The sequence below is a fragment of the Onychostruthus taczanowskii genome, unplaced genomic scaffold (genome assembly GCF_017590055.1).
Source record: "Onychostruthus taczanowskii isolate IOZ18803 unplaced genomic scaffold, ASM1759005v1 scaffold65, whole genome shotgun sequence".
Taxonomy (NCBI): domain Eukaryota; kingdom Metazoa; phylum Chordata; class Aves; order Passeriformes; family Passeridae; genus Onychostruthus; species Onychostruthus taczanowskii.
In genome coordinates this window covers 2,616,900-2,635,924 of record NW_024504233.1, presented here as the reverse complement: position 1 = coordinate 2,635,924, position 19,025 = coordinate 2,616,900, and the positions used below count along the sequence as shown (strand labels likewise).

The window sequence follows — 19,025 nt, the reverse complement described above, 5'->3', positions numbered from 1 at the left end:
ACTGCTTTCTTTGCAATAAGCACTAATGATTTGTCACGTGCTTAGCTCCCAGACCAAGCACACTGTTAGCAATCACAGTATGATTACTCTTTCTGGATAGTTCTCCAGAAAGAGAGCTGAGGCTGAGCTCACAATTCACACACTCTGTAAGGTAATGGCCATGCAAGGGCAGCAATACCTCAGAACATTGTGGGCAGCACTGAAATTGGGTTGCAGCTGGAAGAATTTATGGATCTGTCATTCCTTTATCAGTTACCATTACAGAACTAGTGGGACATTTCAATTTCATTTCTACTGGAGGTAGTGTTCCTCTTGAACAATTTTAAGAAATACCATTTAGTAAAAGAAAGTGTAATTTTTACATTCTTTCACCATATAAATCACCACAGCAACTAAGACTGACTTGTGTTTTTCATGACAGCTCTTTCCTTAACAGCCCATATCTTGAGACACTTTATGAGCTCCTAATAGCTTTTTTTTTTTTTTTTTTTTGGCAAAAATTAATCTTCTTATTACTTAACTTGTCCCCTGCATGGCAGCAGACTGTGAGAGCGATTGCTTGAAGGCATTGACTCTACCTGTAATAGTTACCTAGTGTTTACCACTGGTTAAAAAATCCTGATTTGGTGGAAGACACTTCAGAAAAGAGTAGCATATGTCCCTAAGTGTTATTAATAACACCTAAAAACATTTCTGTGATTACAGTATTCTGCAGCTTGGGTTTCCCTCACTAGAATTTGAATGTTTGGGTATTACCTGCACTTTTAGAAAAATAGAATAAGGTCCAATAGGATCATAATGAATGACATTGCTTCCATGAATAGTGGAATCTCACAGCTCATGAAGGATGTGTTTGTACATCATTATCAGATCCACTTACCACAATTAATGTGCTCCAAGTAGAGACTGAAATAGTTTCAGATCCTAGAAACAAAATATGCACCTAGCATGGGCACTGACTGTGCAGAGGACTCTTTGTAGTAAAATAAAATTTGGCTTTATTGAGAATTTCTGCTTGTCCCTGTTATTTCTGTTATACAAGGGAAGTTTTTGACAGAAAAGTGATTTTACTGGTAATGCCACTCTGTTAAAATGTAGCAAAAGCTGAACCATGATCATTAGGAAATGAGCTCTCGAGCTTTTTATGACAACTCTTTACAGAATTAGCTCCCAAACCTGGTTTGTAGCACTGGGACTTATATATTAGGGCTCTGATATCAGAGCCTTGATATACCTATGTATATTTTTTAATGAGAAATATGTATTACAGTCTCTCTCCTTTTTGCGAATTGCAACTAGGAATGCAAAGACATGTCAGCCATCACTTCTGCATTATTCAGCACCAAAGGAGTGCACAAAGGTCAGATGCTTTGGGGTGGTTTTTTTTTAGTTAGAAATATATGATATTCAAACATTAGGAAGCATCTACCATTATTATTTTCAGAGCATGTATAGAGTTTTATGCTTTTAAATTTGACAGCTGACCCATCATTACTACGATCTATTTTCTCTAGTTGCACTGATATGCTAAGTTGTATAATGTAGTCCAGTGTGATTGACAGAGCCTGGAAGCAGTGGATATTTTGAATCTGGCACATCTCTCTGTGTTAAACAGTGTTGCACATAAACACTTTTTAGCATGAAAAGCTTTTTCCTTGAAGGGAAGGAGGAGGGGGAATGGCTTTTAATCCATAAGCTCCCAGATCTTGCAACACACAGACAGATAATGTCCTTAGATTTAATGAATTCATGTGTCCAGTACCTGGAAGAAAATGCTTTAAAAATAATTAAAAATAAGGCAGTTGGATATTGTTTGGCATCAGGAATAATGCTTTTTAAGCACCTGTTATTTTTCTGACATTCATTTGTGGTGGGTCATTCCATCGTATGATTGACTACTTGTTAAATCAAGACTATCCAGTAAGAATTTTCCTCCTGGGGCCTTCTTCAAGCACTGCCTACTTACCTTTTTGATTTCTTTCTTAAATCTCTGGATAAACCTTTCCTAGCCTTTTTAATTGGCATAACTCATGTATTTATAGCCTCTCCACAATCCAATTTTGTCACCCCTTGACTGAGCTAATGAACCTGCTCAGTTCTGTCTTCCTATATTGAAGAATCTCTCTGGCCTTTTAATTTCTTTCTTGGTTTTTTTTTTTTTTTTCCCCAGCCCAGCAGTGTTACACACCTGATGGCACAGGCTACCACTAATGAGAGTTGAGTTTAAAGTGTGGTCTGAGTGATAGCCATGCACAAACCTGTGTGAAATCAAAGGTACTGCACACACCTGACAGCAGATCTTTGCTAGTCTCCTTTGGAATTGGATTGTCCATCTCAGGACAATGCTTTTTAGCACTGCTTTGTGTAAGACTGCATTGTCCTGTTTCAGTTACAGACAAATTGCAGAGTTAAGCAGATGCACAACTTCTGCCCAAACAGAAAGGAACTTTCTTTAAATCTACACATCCAGCTTTCACTGCTCTGGAAAAAGTGCTTGGCAAGTAGACAGGAAAAAGAAGACCTGTGCTGTAGGACTAATATATTTTACTTTCTCAATACTTTTTAATTTATGGCATATTTAAGGTCAAATGTCAAGTGATAAACAAAATGACCTGATTTAATAGTTCAGGGTTTTGTTCAACAGATGATTTCAAAACAAGCCTTAATAACGTCATCATTGTGAACCCCATTAAAATCTAGTTTATTGGAAATACACTAAATTATACAGCCAAACATTTAAGAGGTATTACTTCTCTTTCCCATCATAACAGAGGAGCATGGGAAAGGCTGGTAGAGTTCAGTCAGGAAAAAGCACATGGGCTGGTAGTTCTGAACCATGTGCAGATAGAATAAATGTGTTTTCACACATATGTCCTAATACATAATGAAATACACACATGTGTAAACACATACATAACAGCTAATTCAGAGTACTTTATTCCTCTGCTTATAGAAAGCCTTACTAGTTAAAAAGGTCCCCAACTTTAATTTTTTGCCATTTTGAAGGGCACAGTTTTCTGGCTGGATTTTTTTTGAGGTGAGAATTTGTCTTCATTCCTTTCTGCAAAATGCATGATCTTTGCATGCCAAACCTGCATATGCTTATTATGTTGACAATATTGACCTACATTGAGATAAAAAATTAAAGTATGCAGGCTGCTGTTAAACTGCTATAATATAAATGGTATCATGCCATTCATCACTTTGTTTACAAATTAAACACAGCTTAGCATAACCTTGTATTACCTTGCTAAAAAAGTATCAGCTGCTGGGAACACATGCAATTTGTTAGGATTGGAATCAGCATTTTGGTACCAGCAGAGCTCTGAGAACCAGGTCTCTGTACCCCTTCTGTACCTGTGAGCCAGCAGAGGGAGTGAGAAATGCTGTCCATGTCCAGTGTCTGTGAGACATTCCTGAGCTCTGGCTAGAGCTGCTGTGCCAGGGCTGTTCTTGCAGCCTGATCTGGGAGCTGCTGCTTCCCAAGGACTTTGTGATGAGCCCTGTTTGCTAGTGCAAATTCTTAGTGGCAGTTTTCAGCTTTTGCTCCACGCAGATTGGTTAGAAGAATCTTCTATGGGAATCTCAGGGATATTGGTCTGCAGCCAGACATGCAGAGTCCACCCAGGGCTGTAAAAGCTATGGAGAAAGCAAGCACCATGGTTTTGAGTAGAAAAGAGTAATTTGGTGATCCAAACAGGACTATTCCTAGTTAAAATTTCGTAGCACATTGTAGGCTTGGCTTTCACACAAGAACAACAAATTAAGAATTTTACCAATTATGTCAGTGGTCCTGCTCACAGACTATTGGGCTGAAGGGAGGCACCCACAAAGAATTTTGCATCCCTTCTTGACAAAAGAAAAACCTCAGGAATTGTGCTAGATGTTGATGTTTTCCTCTTTGTACTTAAAATATCAGCAAAGGACTATTTCAGACCCTTACATAAGGTTCCTATAATGCCAGTGGCAGGAATGACATCAGTTTTTAAAGCATAAAAGGCACCTCATCTAGGCTCAGAAATGTCAGTAGTAATTACAAACTTTGTTTTCAAGTATAATCAATTCTTTATTTATGGTGTGAAATGTTTTTTACCCTTTTGAACTTTCACCATTCTAAGCCAAGCAATATTGTTGGCATGTTCCTTTAAAAATAATTGCTTCTGGACTGAGAAATTGAATGTCAAGTTCCAAGTTGATGTAAATTAAATGGGTTGCATTAATAGTCTGGCCCGTGGTAGGAGTGAGTGTTTCGATTCTGGGTTTGACTTCAGGACATGACCTCTTGATCACACAGGTCAGCACAGATGGGAAATATTGAAGAGGTAGCCCAGGTTGACATGGGGAAGAAAGTGTCTAGAGCTGATGTATCACAAACTGTCTGATCCATTAAACAGAAGCAATGTCAGGCTCCTCAGAGAATAAAGCTTAGTTGTCATAGGTCATTATGCTCTTCAAAAACAGAGTTGGAAGGAAAGTCATGATGATGGAAATCCTCAGGGCTGTCATGTACACATAATCTTCTAAACCTTCCTGGATTAACACTGCCAAGCCTGTGTACAGGGGAATGGAGTAAGGAACCCTAATATTAACTCTTAACTTCTACAGTGTGATTATGTGTCAGATTTCCCACCTGTAGTGTTAAAAAGAATTATTTTACTAGATACAGCATTTTTGAAATGGAAAGCAGGACATCTATACAGCTGAGAGTCACACTTATGTGACCATGTCTTGAGAAGAGTTCCATCCATGAGAACAACCCCATCAAAGAGAAGGAACAGGTGAATTGGGGTGAAGTTTATATATTGTATTTTAATTGAAGGCTATCTCCTGCTTTAAAACTGGCTTTCCTTTCAACTTCTGAGCAACTCCAGCTCTCAGTCTCTCCTCCTGACAGATTTTTCAATTCCTCAGCCCCTTCAGGGCCCTTGGCCAGACCTGCCCCAGTGTCACTGCTCCTTTTTTGTACGTGGGGAGAGCAGAGCTGGGCTTGGCAGAGTCTCCCTGGTGCTGAGCAGAGGTGAAGAGTCACCTCCCTTGACCTGGTGGCAGCACAATTGCCAACACAGACCAGGAATGTGTTGGTCTTCTCTGCTGCCAGGCCCACGTCTGCCTCATGCCCAGTCTGCTCAGAGCATGGCAGAGCTGCTTTCCTGCCTTTCCTGCCAGCTGGCCCCAGCTTCATCTGCTGGATGGGCTTGGAGGGTGAATCCCTTTGCAGAATTCCATGTGCTTCCTGAAGATTACCTATCTCCCCATCACAAACTCTCAGGTGCATAAAGAACTCTTTCTAATTTTGTATCCACAAGGATACACACACACATACACACACACACACATATATATATATATATATATATACACACACACAGTTCCCATTTTAATTATTAATAAATAAAAATATTGCTTTAATGCTTTTGGTGGATTGGACTCAGGAGTTTTGCAGTTTGCTGGCAATTAATTAGCAGTGATGAGTCCCAGGTCTAAGGTCTTCTCAAGGACATAAAGAATATGTTGGGATTTTGAGTAATAAAAATGAGCTGATAAAGTGAGCACTGAAACTAATTTTATGTGATATACTACATAAAAGCTCTTACATTAATTGTTCCCTGTAGCATCTAACTCTTAATTATACAGTGTTTGCTAATAAGAGGAACAGGTGATAAAGCCCAGAATTTTTGTGTCTGTTCATTGGCACTGTTTGAAATAAACTCAGAGGTGACTCTAGTAAGGCACAGCCTGCTTCTGTTTAGGTGCCTGGACTGATTTTTTCAGGTACAAGGAGAATTTCAAAGACGTTAAGCTAGCCTTTTACTGATGACCTGGATGCTGATCCCTTTAAAAATATTTGAATTAACTTAGAAAAGGACTTCTGTTGATTGTGTAAGGAGAACCAGATTAATGAAAACACTTTCCTTCCCTGGCTGACAATGAACTTTGCACTTTCAATAAACAGTCTTGGAGAGAAGAAAAAAAACCTGGTATAGACAGCTAATTTATACTGATAATTAACTGCTAGAAGTAGATTTGGTGGATCTGATTCAGATTGCTCTCCCACTGCTGTAATTCTTCGAGTCTGGCTGTGCTAACAACATGACACTAATACAGAGAATTATAATGATCAATACAATTATGGCTGTAGTCTCTGTCCTATGGGCACTATTTTTTCTTAACAAAGAGGGTTCAGAATCTGTTATTAGACCTGTTTGTGAGGCCAGAACATCATGGTAAATCACTGCCTGTAGCACCAAATAAAGAAAACTACTTAAATGGTGTACTGTGAAAAAGTCTGCACAGCTACAGAAGTGAACTGTAAAACATAAAGACATAGAAAAAATTAGATTTAACCTAGCTAAATCTCATACCTCTAATATGGTGCAGGAAATCCCCCAGCAGGCAGCCAGGATTCCATGGCAAGCACACACAGTCCTAGCTGTGCTGTCCCTCTGCCATCAGGATTGAAATGTGACCGGGCAAAAATGAAGCCAGCCTGGGTCTCAATCTTCCCAGCCTTGAGAGGGGTTAGGCATATGAAACCTAGGATGAACAAAGGTACCATTTAGATGAGTTTTCACACTAACACTGCAGGGAGAGAGGGGAATGAACACTCCTCCTGAAGTGAAAAGAGGTACGATCCTCTGCCCTTCCCACTGACATGGAGCGGGACTGAAAGATCACAGCCCAAAATCTCAGCATCTACAATCTGCATCTACATCTGCTCTAGAGCAGGTCACAGCTTACCCAGGAAAGAAAACACACATAAAAATAATAAAAAGTGGATAATTCAGCACAAAAAGCTTAGATTTTTTTTTCTGTATTTAAAATTATAATAAATAATGTAAATATATTTACTCTAAGAATAGAGAAATGTGATTATACACAGCATAGCCATGCTCTTTATACAGTTATGCTGTGCACAGCTCAAAACACATGCAGCATAAACATGTTATGTGCAGTCACCCATTCATATTTTACATTTTTCTATTCTCACATCTCCATTATCAATTAAACTCTATAGGTCCTATTAAAATTATGATTTTCTGGCCTTCTGGCTGTTTCAGTTTGTTTCAATAAGGACTGACAATGAAGTTATGTAAACACAGTCACTTTTGCATGTTGTGGAAATTCACATTAGTTATAACAAAATGAGAAAATCCCACAAATGACTGAAATTTTCCAGAGTGCCATTTCCAGGGCAGAAGCCATTTCACACTAGGCAGCACAGTGGCTGTGCTTGCCTAACTCAGTTAAAACAAATAGGAAACAGCCAGCAAGAGACAAGGTAGAAAATCCCTTTTAGGGGAGACAAGACACTGAGTTCATTTCTCAATGGTTCTGTTCATCAACAGCCAGCACTCTTTTAAAGCCCTTAAGTGTTTGTAGGACAGAAAATTAATTTGTTTCCTAACTCCAAAGTGAATCATATGCTCCAAACAGATTTTCAAGTCAATGAAACATGACCTTGTATGATCTAATTAAACAACTCAAAGGTACTGGTTGTTTTAAGATCCCTCTGGATATACTTCAGTTCAAATACACACACATCATCTCAATGTACAAGCTCATAAATCTACAGAAAATGCAAATCAGATCATTAATGCTTTGAATTTGACAGTCTTGCCACTGTTTTCTAAAAGGTAATACATGAAAATTTCCTGGATTACATACTCTTTTTTCCAACTTACCGAGCACACCAGAAAAACCCCATACTGGAAAGCAGAACACCAAATATCTTTCTTTGGCTTCTAAATATCTGGTCCAGAATCAGGTATAAAATTACAAATTCTCTGAAACCTGCTATTACAATTTCTTCTCTGGATGATGTCCTGACCCTTTGAGTGGAGCACTGGACCAGATGATGACCATTGAATGTCCCTTTCAATGTAAATTTTTTCTAGGAGTCTGTCCTAATTCTCTCTGTGTTTTGTGAATTGACTTCTCTGCTCCAGTTCACATGGCTGTTTGATTACAAAAAAAAATATTTATGGCTGGTTTTTTTCTAACTTTGCTGTCTCTGGTATTGCTCCCATGGTCTCTTTTTCCCACTCCCAGTTTTAGCCCAGGTCTCTGTGTAGATCTTGTATATGATCTGCAGCCTTTCTTAGCATCCCTCACACATCCTATATAGATGGATGGCCATACACACATACTCTGTTCTCTTACTACCTTCAAATGCCCACGTGTCTGACAAGAATTCTGTCTCAAATGCCAACACAAGTATCTTTGGGGTTACCACTGATTCCCATATTTTTATTTCCTTTTCCCCAGTAACATCTTTCACTACTTTTTCATCTCTTTAGTCTCCAAAATCTTACCTACTCTTTTTCCCATCACCTTTCTCTACTCTAACCTGTCACACCCTGTAGTTGTGCTCTCCCTCCTCTCTTCTCCCTTTCCTATCTCCTACCATCAGCATGGCCATAGCTACAACATGTTTGTGCAGCCAGAAAACCCACTCCAAAATGATGCTGCCTGGGAAAACTGGGCTGCCACCATCTGATTTTCTTCCTCGCCTCCATCACTCCAAATGAGTGCCACGCTGGGACATATTTCTTCAACGCGTTTTTCTTTTACTCCAGATTCAGACCCTAATCCCACAATTGGATCCACATGGCTGGCTGTGCGAATTGAGATGGGGGCTGGAGGGGTAGGCTGCAGGCAGCAGCGTGGCTGTGCTGCCCTTGCAGGACACGGTGCTGGCCCTTGCCAGGCAGTGTCCCCTGCCCCGGCCGTGGCGGCCGCGCTCGGGGCCCTCCGGCTGCCCCGTCCACCCCGGAGCTGCAGCCAAGCCCAGCCCGGACGGCTGGTTCCAATATTCCTAAAATAAAATAAACACACCAGATCTCACTAAACAACTAATCACCTATGGCATGTACATGACTTTCTTCTTCTCTATTTTTTTTTTTCCTTTTCAAATGAAAACTGTTTTAGGTGTGACAAAACATGTGAAACAAGTGGAAAAACATTTCCAAGTACTTTTGCTCTCAGGAACCTTTACTGATTGAAGAGATTAAGGGATTGGGGGTTTTTACTACTTTAAAAAAATCCATTTTTACTGAAAATTCAAACTAGTCTATGAAGCTTCGGGCCAGCAACATTTAAAAAGATTGAATTACAGCATGCCATTCTGAATATAGCACATTATGAATTCCATATCCCTCAGCTAGAGTGACATATTTAATGATTAAGCCAAGCCACTCAACCCTATTTCTATTTTATTTTTTTTTTCCTAGCCAGTATTAACTTTATACATACATTTCAAATGGCAAGAGGAAAAAAATAGCAGAATAATGAATTTGTCTGCAATAAAGGAATAACTAGCAAGGTCTGACAACTTTAAGAAATTAGAGGTCTGTGTGAAAGGTATCATGTGCAAATTAGCCCAATGTTAACAAATGCTTATTATCCTACTATTTAAAAAAAAAATCCCGTTTTCCATGTGCTCCAACTCTACTCTGTATTCTGTCCTTCATTTTACACAAGCTTTTCTTGCCAGGAGAGCAACAGAAATTGCCATGCAAGATCAGAGCACTGGTCAGATTATGTTCAGTATCAAACATGAGCCAGTTCTTTACTGAAGAAAAATAGGTGAAAGAAAAAACTATTTAAATACCCTTCCCTTGCTCTGCACTGATGTACATAAGAGCAAAACTTCCTTCCTGACCTGCATGGTGACTGATTTATACCCACAACCATGGGGTTTAATTACAATGACACAGAGATGGTCAATTTATTTCCTTGTGCTTACTCACTCACGAACATGCACTTCCTCCTTCCAGCAAAAAGTAATTATCTCTTTGCAATTATCTGCACAGATGTGGCAAAGTTAGAATTTTCATGATTGTCTGCTAAAACCTGGGGTACTGAAGAATATGTGCTCTGCCAGATCTTTCTGTTGGCCTCAGGATTAATGAGCCCCTTGAAGAGAGACTTGTTTGCGCCTGGGGTAGGATTTTACAACAGACGTTTCCAAAACTCTGAAATACAGGTGGAGGAGGTGCTATTGAAAACTCTTTGTCTTCCATAAAGTATACTCTGAGGGGGATGCTAAATTCTGAGTTTCTCCAAGGTTTACTCCTGCTTGCATTTGATACCTGTATGTGTAGAGATAGATACCTGTATGTGCAGGCATAGTTTGACACACCTACAGCTCAATTGCTGGGAAGTATTTCATTCTAGGGAGGAACAAAACCATGGAAAAATAGATGTGCAAGGGTCAGGCATGTAGGTATCATTTGGGCTGCCTGTGGGTCTAAGGTAGCATCTGCTGGCTTGTGTCTCACTGCATTTTTGTCTCTAACCAATACTGAAGGATCCACAATAGAGTTTATGGCTCCCAGTGGGCATCATATACAAAGGCTTTGTCATCTTATTATCATTAGAAATATTTTCTTAGAGTGTGACATGGATGTTCCTTGTGCAGGCCAAGCTGTGACTTTTCCACCTGTTTACTGTGGTCTCATGGCACAGAGTGCTCTCTTTTCTACACTAAAAAACTCTTACCATGTCCCATTTCCTCTGCTTGTCTTTTGACAGAACAACCCTAGTTTTTAAACCTTTTCTCATAAGCCATTTGTTGTTGGCCTGTGGTCATTCTCATTGCTCTCCTTGAATTCTTCCTAATTGATCCAAATCTTCCTTGCAGTGCAGAACTTAAAGTGGCCTCTGTGAAATTGAAGCATTGTAGACTGAAAATATTGTTCCACCTGATTGCTAATTATTCTGGCCTGAATAACTATGGAGACTATAGAAACTGAGTGAGCTCTTCTAGAATTGAATACAATATTTTTCAGACCATTTCTCAAATTTCTTATGTTCACCTATAAAAGTCATTTTATCTGTAAAAAAATCAAAAGTTTCACTTAACCCCGCTTTATCAGAAAACTTACTAGGCAAGCTTTCTGAGCCAATATCCACATTTCTTTTAATGAAAACCCCAACCAGAGCAAAGCCAGGACAATCCCAAACCATAACCAAATCCCAGTTTGACAGGGAACTTCTGACAATTACTGTCTGGGCAGGATTGCACAAGTTTTATACCTGCTTTATGGTGGTTTCACATGGAATTTTCTCTTTGGTTTGTATATGATAATGTTATTAAACACAATCTCTGACTGTAATTAGAGTCTCTGCTCCTGGCAGATTTGTTCAAACTCCCACCACTGGTTCTGGCATGGCTTTGGGCCATTTGCTGGATACCCTGCTCCAAAGTTCCCCTGTCTCAGTGTGCCACAAGCCCCGTGGTGTCACTGAGCTGTAAGAGCAGATGTCTGTCCCCACCTGTTGTCCCCTCTGTGTCTGCTCATAACCTTCCCTCAGAGTCCTGTTGTCACAGTCACACTGCAAAAGGGATGACAGCTACTGAGAACCTCCAGCTTCTTCTTGCAATATTCAAAATAAAGTGTCCATTAAATATCAAACTACAGCATGAGATGTCTGACAAGCACTACTATTCGGGTGCATTCACACTAACTTATCAAAATGAATTTTTTTTAAGCTGCCTTACTTACCTTTCCAAGAGCCTGGGTGAAATTTTTACCTTTTAGTATTTAAATGTATTATAGGAAAACTCAATTGATGCCTGTGACAGAGGCTGGAAGAAGCAGCAGCTTTCTGAGCATCTCCATAAAAGCAATTGTGAGCTGCGGATTAAATGAATCCAAATTTGTGTTCTGTGTATGAGTCTTTTGGTGAACCTAAACCCAAATGTGACACAAGGTCAGGAATTTTCTAATTAGTGAATAAATTATTTAGAAGAAATTGATAAACATAAGTGACAAAAATAATGTCTGGTGCTAAAATTATCACAGAAATAAGTAGTTCAATCTCCTGAACTCAAATTTCCTCTCATTAAATTTGGTCTAAATCAAAATGTGCTGCTCAAGAAAAGCTGAAGAAAAAAAATGTTTTAGTAAATTATTTTTTTACATGTCTTTAGCACATTCAAAAATCTAGAGACATGGACTTCCATTAAGTAGAGAGAGCAAATGGAACAAAAATACTTTATAAATAAAAAACCAGGATCAAATTTTAGATCCTTTCTATCTGCTTATTGAGATGTACAGTTTCTCTGAATGACAGTGACCATGACAGAATTGATCTGGATCAACAAACGTTTTGAAAGGAAAAAAAAGTCTTAAAAAACAGTACCAAAACAACAAAAAAAGTGACCAGTCAGTTTTGAATGAATCCTAATAATAGCATTTCTGTGAAACAGAAACAATGTTCAGTGTGAGCACGAACTTGGAGAAAAAAGAATTTAAATAGGATACATATCTATTGTGTAAGCAGTTTAATGGGTCTTACTTTAAGCCTTGTTGATCTGGCTTGGGCAAAATACACCATCAGACTACATCAGCAGGTACAGAAGTGGAGCAAGCTAATCCTGGAAAGGAAGCCTTTATAGTAAGAACTGTTGTGAATTTTACAGAAATTTACTCTGTCAACTGCTTAAGTGCTAAGCGATCTTTTTCCTTCGGAAATTTTCCTGCGGAAAAAGATGGTTGCAACTAGGATACAAGTTTACATCATTTTAATGACAATGTTTACAGGTAAATATTTCCTTTTTGTGAATTTGAATGTGTACTTAGACTGTATTGAATGTGTAGAACCTTATCCAGATTGCTTGCTTGTAGTTTCTTGATATTTATTTAGGGTCAGGGGACTGGAAAGGCAAAAAGCTGTAAGCAGATTTCTAACCAAAGGTGTGTATCAAAAGTGTCATTTGGATAATACTTTTATAATTGTTTAATCCAAAGGAAAATCAGTGGCATTCAGCAGAATTGTGCTTGAATAATTGCTTTTGTCATCCTGGTTCTGCAGGAAATCTTTACTGTTAAATTTGAGAGTTTAATTAAGAGGTTAACAGTAAGAAAATAGCCACCATATAGTAATAATGTGTTAGTGAAAAAAGGAGACAGGTGAGTAATGCTATCAAACTGAATCAAAGGAACTGTTTCATCTCTGTTTTGAAAAAAAACCCCAAAATTTTACAGGTGGGAAAAGTAATCATCTTTAAAAATATTTACACTATCTGAAATTTTATGTCAGGGTGTAATATATTTAGAAGAGAAAATGCTGTATGATTCTACTTACTTTTTCCCTTGAAAATATGAATATGCTTAGCTGAGTTAATGCATCTAACCACTGGGAAAAAATGGTTGCCTTTGCACTTGTTTTGGTATGTCTTACATCTTTTGAGAATACTCCTTTTACATACTAATGTCTCCAACCTGAGCTATTTGAACTGCTTATACAGTTCTATAAATATTGACTAATCCTTTTATCTAGAGTGCTTTTATCTTGACTGACAGTGGTCTTTGCTTGCATAGCAATCGGCAGATAACAAGCAGTATCAACACCACTTGCAAGAACAGCTGATTTATTTATTCTTGATATGAAAAAAGTGACTTATTATTTGTCTTTTGGTGTGACCTATATTTGTGCTTGTGCTAATCTTATTATGAAAGAGTAGGCCTATATATATAAGTGCATACACGTGTATATCTATATTCACAACCCGATAAAATAATTATTTTGCAATGTATTTTTAATATCATTACTTAAAAAATAAGTATTGTGTTGAGACACTGAAATTACTATGAAATCTATGTATTGAAGTGGCTCTACAAGTGTCACTTTGTATTTAATAACTGATACTATTCATTTTCTATAGACAGCACAACAACAACAATAATAATAGTAATAATAATAGTATTAGCTCCTCATAAAACTAATTTTATTTCTTTGTTGGACATTGATAATTTCTTTTATCAAAAGTCTTATATAAATTTAAAAATAGAAATATACATGATTTTTAAAACATTTCAGCATTCTCATTCAACAATTTTGTTAATTTTATGTCTTATCTGATGAAGTAGAGAACAACATAGACACTAAAGGTTATTGTAAAGGTAAATGCATCTGTATCATCCTTTCCACAGGCAAGTCAGTATTGCAAAGTGTGACTTAGACCACAAGCTACAAGGCAAAGGGACTGTCTGGCAGGTGCTGTGGGATAATAAAGTAGCACACAGAGAATCACCACACATCACTGAAAATGCAACAATTAAGGATCTAGCCTTTCACAATGCTGATTTTTTTTAATGAAAGGTTTCACAGGGGCTTCCAGTCTCTAAATCCCTAAGCACAGTCTGTCCACTCTGAAGCCCTATGTCAAGGCTAAGCAGAACCTGATCCAGCTGCTTGTGGGCTGGACTAATTTTTATCTTTGATGCAAAACCCCCAAAGAGACCTTCATTTCCACAGCCACCATATTAAAACTGAGTTGTGTAAAAGATCCAAGGACACTTTGTTCTCGATGTCAGAGCAGGGAAGGGAGCAGTGTCAGGCAGGAGATGTACTAAAACATTGACCACAACAGGAAACAGCTCACAGTAACTTCACCTTTCATGTTTGTTCTCGATGTCAGAGCAGGGAAGGGAGCAGTGTCAGGCAGGAGATGTACTGAAACATTGACCACACCTTTCACATACAGGAATAGCAAAAGCAGGACAAGTTGCTAAGACTGAAATTGCCACAAACTGGACAAAGCAGGCATGGCTCTGGCCCCCAGTCAGGAATGGTTTGGGAACTGTGCTTCACTTGGAGAAAGTCAGCCCCAATGGGTCGCAGTTCTGCCAGGTGCCACTGCACGTTAAGGTATACACACACACTTCCCACTGGAATAAAGATGAGCCTGGCTGGAAAACAGAGGGAGACTGCTGCAGCAAAACCCACTGCCAGGCCAGGGAGATGGCACTAGCTGTGCTCCATGGCCTGAAGCTTCAAGGGGAAAGTCAATGTACGCTTTAACTGAGCACTGATGAGTGACTTGGATCACTGCAGAGAGTCGTGTACCTGCTATGACCACTTCACTCTGGCTAATCTTTTAAACAAATCTCTCCCATTTTCAGTTTCTGGCTCTCCTGTACTTACCACTCTCCCAGATGGGTCCAGTTACAACTGTGACTGAATAAAGTGGACAAGCAAAGAATTACCCTGAGTAACTACACTTATCTGCTGCTATTTGAAGCAATCCATTGTGGCTGAATGCTGCTCTGTAATTTTCCATGAAGAATGGCTGTGTTTGTTATAGAAATAAAGCCTGGTGTGAATTTGTACATAAAGCTAGATGTGGTGCCTGGTGCACCCAGCTGCCACTCCATAAGCCTCAGCACATCTCACTATCTGATATACAGGCAGCAGTTTTGCTGGGGGGATGGATGAAAAGTTACCTATTTAATTTGTGCTGGTGATACTAGCTTGAAAACTATCTGCAAAGTGTTTCTCATTTTTCTCTAAGATAACTATGAAGGGAAGTGGAAATGTTAAGAGTTGCACTTAGCATGAGTTATCAAAAAAGCATTTGGATATTTTGACTGCTTCCAAGGGAGATGAGAAACAGATTTTCCCTGATCCACTGCATGCATATCGGTCACTTGATTGCTCAAGGGAGAGGTTACTGTGATTACTCTTTATAGATGAACAGCAGTGCAGAGGGGTAAACAGATTAGTTTTACAAGAGGAACAGATTTGGTTTTGTTTGTGAAGTGTGATCCAGCAGACCCACTTAGGCCACATCAATCCAGTTACAATGGGGCTGAGATGAGGAGTTCTCCTTTTACCAGATATATCAGAAGCCAAGCATTATATGGAAGAAGAGGAAACATGAGACTGTGTTGACAGTCTCCTGCAGAAGTGCTCTCATCACCAATCAGCCTCTGAGATGTTCGAGAGAATATTCCTCTCATCTTTTCTTTCTTTATATTTTGTATAGAGGAGAGGTTAAAAAGTTCCCCTGTAGTGCATACTTTTTGCAGTACATACTTTTTTCAGGCATGTTCACCCACTTGTCAGTCTGACCCATCATGTCAAATATCATTTGTAAGTCCTGTGACCCATCACTTGAAGAGTGTTGCTCCAAGATATTTCTAATGGGACCAGGAATAATAGTCTGTAGTCCTTACACTGTTTGAATGAACACATAAAAGAAGGAATGACCAACATATCATCCTCCAGCTCATCTCCATACTATATTATGGATAGGAATTAAGCAACAACTCTTGGGGGTTTTGTATGTGATAATTCAGTTCCTTACAAAGCATTCTAAATTGCTACCATAGGATACATGGAAAATAATTTTTTTATCCCATCTGATGATGTTTATCTTAATTTCATCACATTATCCATATCAAAACTGTGCATTTATTTGGTTCTTTTCTCCAAAATGTGGTTGTTACTTAGGTGCTTACATAATACTTTGCACAAGGAAACCATGACAATTGAATGGCCTTTTTATATTTAAAGTATATTTTTTAATTGTCCATCATTTATTTATCTAATAAAAGATAATTTAATAAAACACATTATTAAAAGTGTAATTTTGGGCTCCAGTTATCTAAACCAGAATGCCTAATTCTTTGAGTTATCAAAAAAGCATTTGGATATTTTGACTGCTTCCAAGGGAGATGAGAAACAGATTTTCCCTGATCCACTGCATGCATATCGGTCACTTTGTTTATCTTTGTTTATTCTTCAGGTACTCACTGTGATGAAGACGTCAATGAATGTTACACGAACCCTTGCCAAAATGGTGGGATCTGTGAGAATTTTCCTGGAAATTACACTTGCCATTGCCCACCTGCAGACAAAGAAGGGATTTTTTATGGTGGCTGGAACTGTACAGAAGTTCTTCATGGCTGTACTGATCATCAATGCCAAAATAATGGAATTTGCATCCCACATTTAAAAAATGGCCAACATGGATTCAGCTGCATATGTTCACCTGGGTATACTGGAATACACTGTGAAACCATAACCACATTTTCTTTTCAAGGAAACAGTTTCCTTTTGTTGAAGAATCCCCAGACTCATAACAAGGATTTTTTCTATAATATAAACCTGAGGTTTCAAACTGTGCAACCCACAGCTTTTCTGTTTCACCGAGGGGAGAAAAACACCTTTGCAAAGTTGGAATTACTGAACGGCTACTTACACTTATCCGTGCAAGTCAATAATCAGCCACAGGCTCTTTTACATATCCCACATAATGTCAGTGATGGAGAATGGCATTCAGTGGAGATAACCTTGGCAAGAGCTGTTATTCTTAATTTGCTTGACAGCTCTTGTGTAGATTCCTGTCTCAATAAAACATCTGCTAAGATAGATAACGAGCTGGTGAGGTTTGCGTTTCAGAGCACGTTTTTGGGCAGCTTACCAGTGGGGAACAGCAACTCTCTACAGAGCACCTTTAATACACATTCTGCACCTTCATTTGTAGGCTGTCTTCAGGATATTGAGATAGACTTGAATGTTATTACTCCAGAGAATGTATCATCTGGGTCATCTTTAAATGTCAGGACAGGATGTGCTAAAAAGGACTGGTGTGACCCCCACCCGTGCCAGAACAGGGGACGCTGCATCAACCTGTGGCTGAGCTACCACTGCGACTGCTACCGGCCCTACACGGGGCCAGAGTGTGCAGCAGGTAAGGGAGCACTCTCTGTGCTATCTGTGTCTGATGTGCCTGCTGAAAAATGGCCACCAACCATCCCGTTTACCTGGCGGTGAAACGGCGTGACCCTTAGGATCTCTGGGGCTTAATGTCAAGTGGTAAGCCAGTGCAAGAGGTTAGTAGTGGCATACCTTTGTTATTTCTAGTTACTTTCCCAAGAAGCTGCTTTTCAGCCTGACAAAAAAAAAAAAAAAAAAAAAAAAAAAAAAAAAAGCAAGCTAAACTGGTGGATTCCACTCCTCTTGTTTGAAAGTCTTCTCAGTACTCTTAGCACTCCATAAACTCCGAAAAACTGAAGTTCTCTGAAAAATTCTTTGAAAATTTTATCCTCGAGCTGTCTAGGCTTTTATAAAGAGATTCATTTACGGCAATGAAAGGCAAGCAAAAGTACTGTAAGCTAAAAAAAGACAGATTCCAATTTAAAAGAAATGAATGAGATTATACTCTTAGCTTAATCTGATTAGCCCAAGGAGCAGGCAGGGCTTCAGCAGCTGGAAACAGGGTCCATTCATCCCTCAGCTGGTCCCAGGGTGGGGCTGGACAATCCCCAGTGCAAGCTGCTGTTCCCAGAGAGCTGCATGGGGACCAGAGGGAAACATGGGCCTGGTCCGGGTGAGCAGAAGAGTTCCTCTCAGCAAGCAGCTTCCGTGGCAGTGGTGAGCAGGAACACAAAAGCTGCAGATGCCTGTAGCACTTTCCCTGCTGCCAGTGATCTTTGCATTGCAGGCAGGGGCCAAGTGGAAGGACAACAGGAGGTCCCTGTCCAGCTGCATCTGCTGGGTGATCTCCTAGAGCTGTAAATACAGCAACCCTCTGGAATGCTTTGGGGTGAGCTGTGTAATCCTTCCCCAGGCAAAGTTTTAGGGATTTCAAACAAGCAGTTTTGTTTAAGAAAATTGCACAGGACTAAGTCTTCACATCATGCCTTTCCCTCTGCCTCCCTCATCCACACACAGTCAGCAGAGCAATGTTTAGGGAGCAAGAACTGCATACATATACACATGCATGTATACACGTATACATACACAAGTATATTTATGTAGATATATTTGCCAAATGGACTGGAAAAAATTAAACACAACAGCAGAGCCATGGTCAGATTGGAATGGACAGATCCTAAACTGGTGTAAACTGGCGTGGCTGCAGTGCTGCCAGTGAAGCTACATTGATTCACATCAGCTGAACAACTGCCCTCAGGGGTTATTGAATGCAGTGCTGCAGAAAGCTGGGCCTTCAAATACATTTCAAATGTTTGAATACAACTTCATTTTGCATGCTCTACCTAATACTTATCAATACCTTTCAATAGTTTTTCCTTTTGGTTTTATTGCAAAATGACAAAGTCTGAAAGGTAATTGTAACAGACTTCTTTGAAGTGTAGCTGTAATTTATCCAAAGATTTGGAAGGCAACTTTTGAATATAGGACAACATCTGGGAAATAAGTTTGCCTTCTTATATGAAGCAAAATTAAAACCATTCAGGGCCAGGAGCAGCTTATACTGGCATTAGAAC

The 19,025-nt window shown here is 39.2% G+C and overlaps 1 protein-coding gene across 1 annotated transcript in view; it reads left to right on the top strand.

Annotated features, from left to right (window-relative positions):
• Positions 1-19,025, top strand: part of CRB1 (crumbs cell polarity complex component 1) — a 78,116-nt gene that overhangs the window by 28,069 nt on the left and 31,022 nt on the right. Inside the window, 1 exon segment of the mRNA XM_041420737.1 lies at positions 16,538-17,485. Within this exon segment, the coding sequence (XP_041276671.1) occupies positions 16,538-17,485 (948 nt within the window).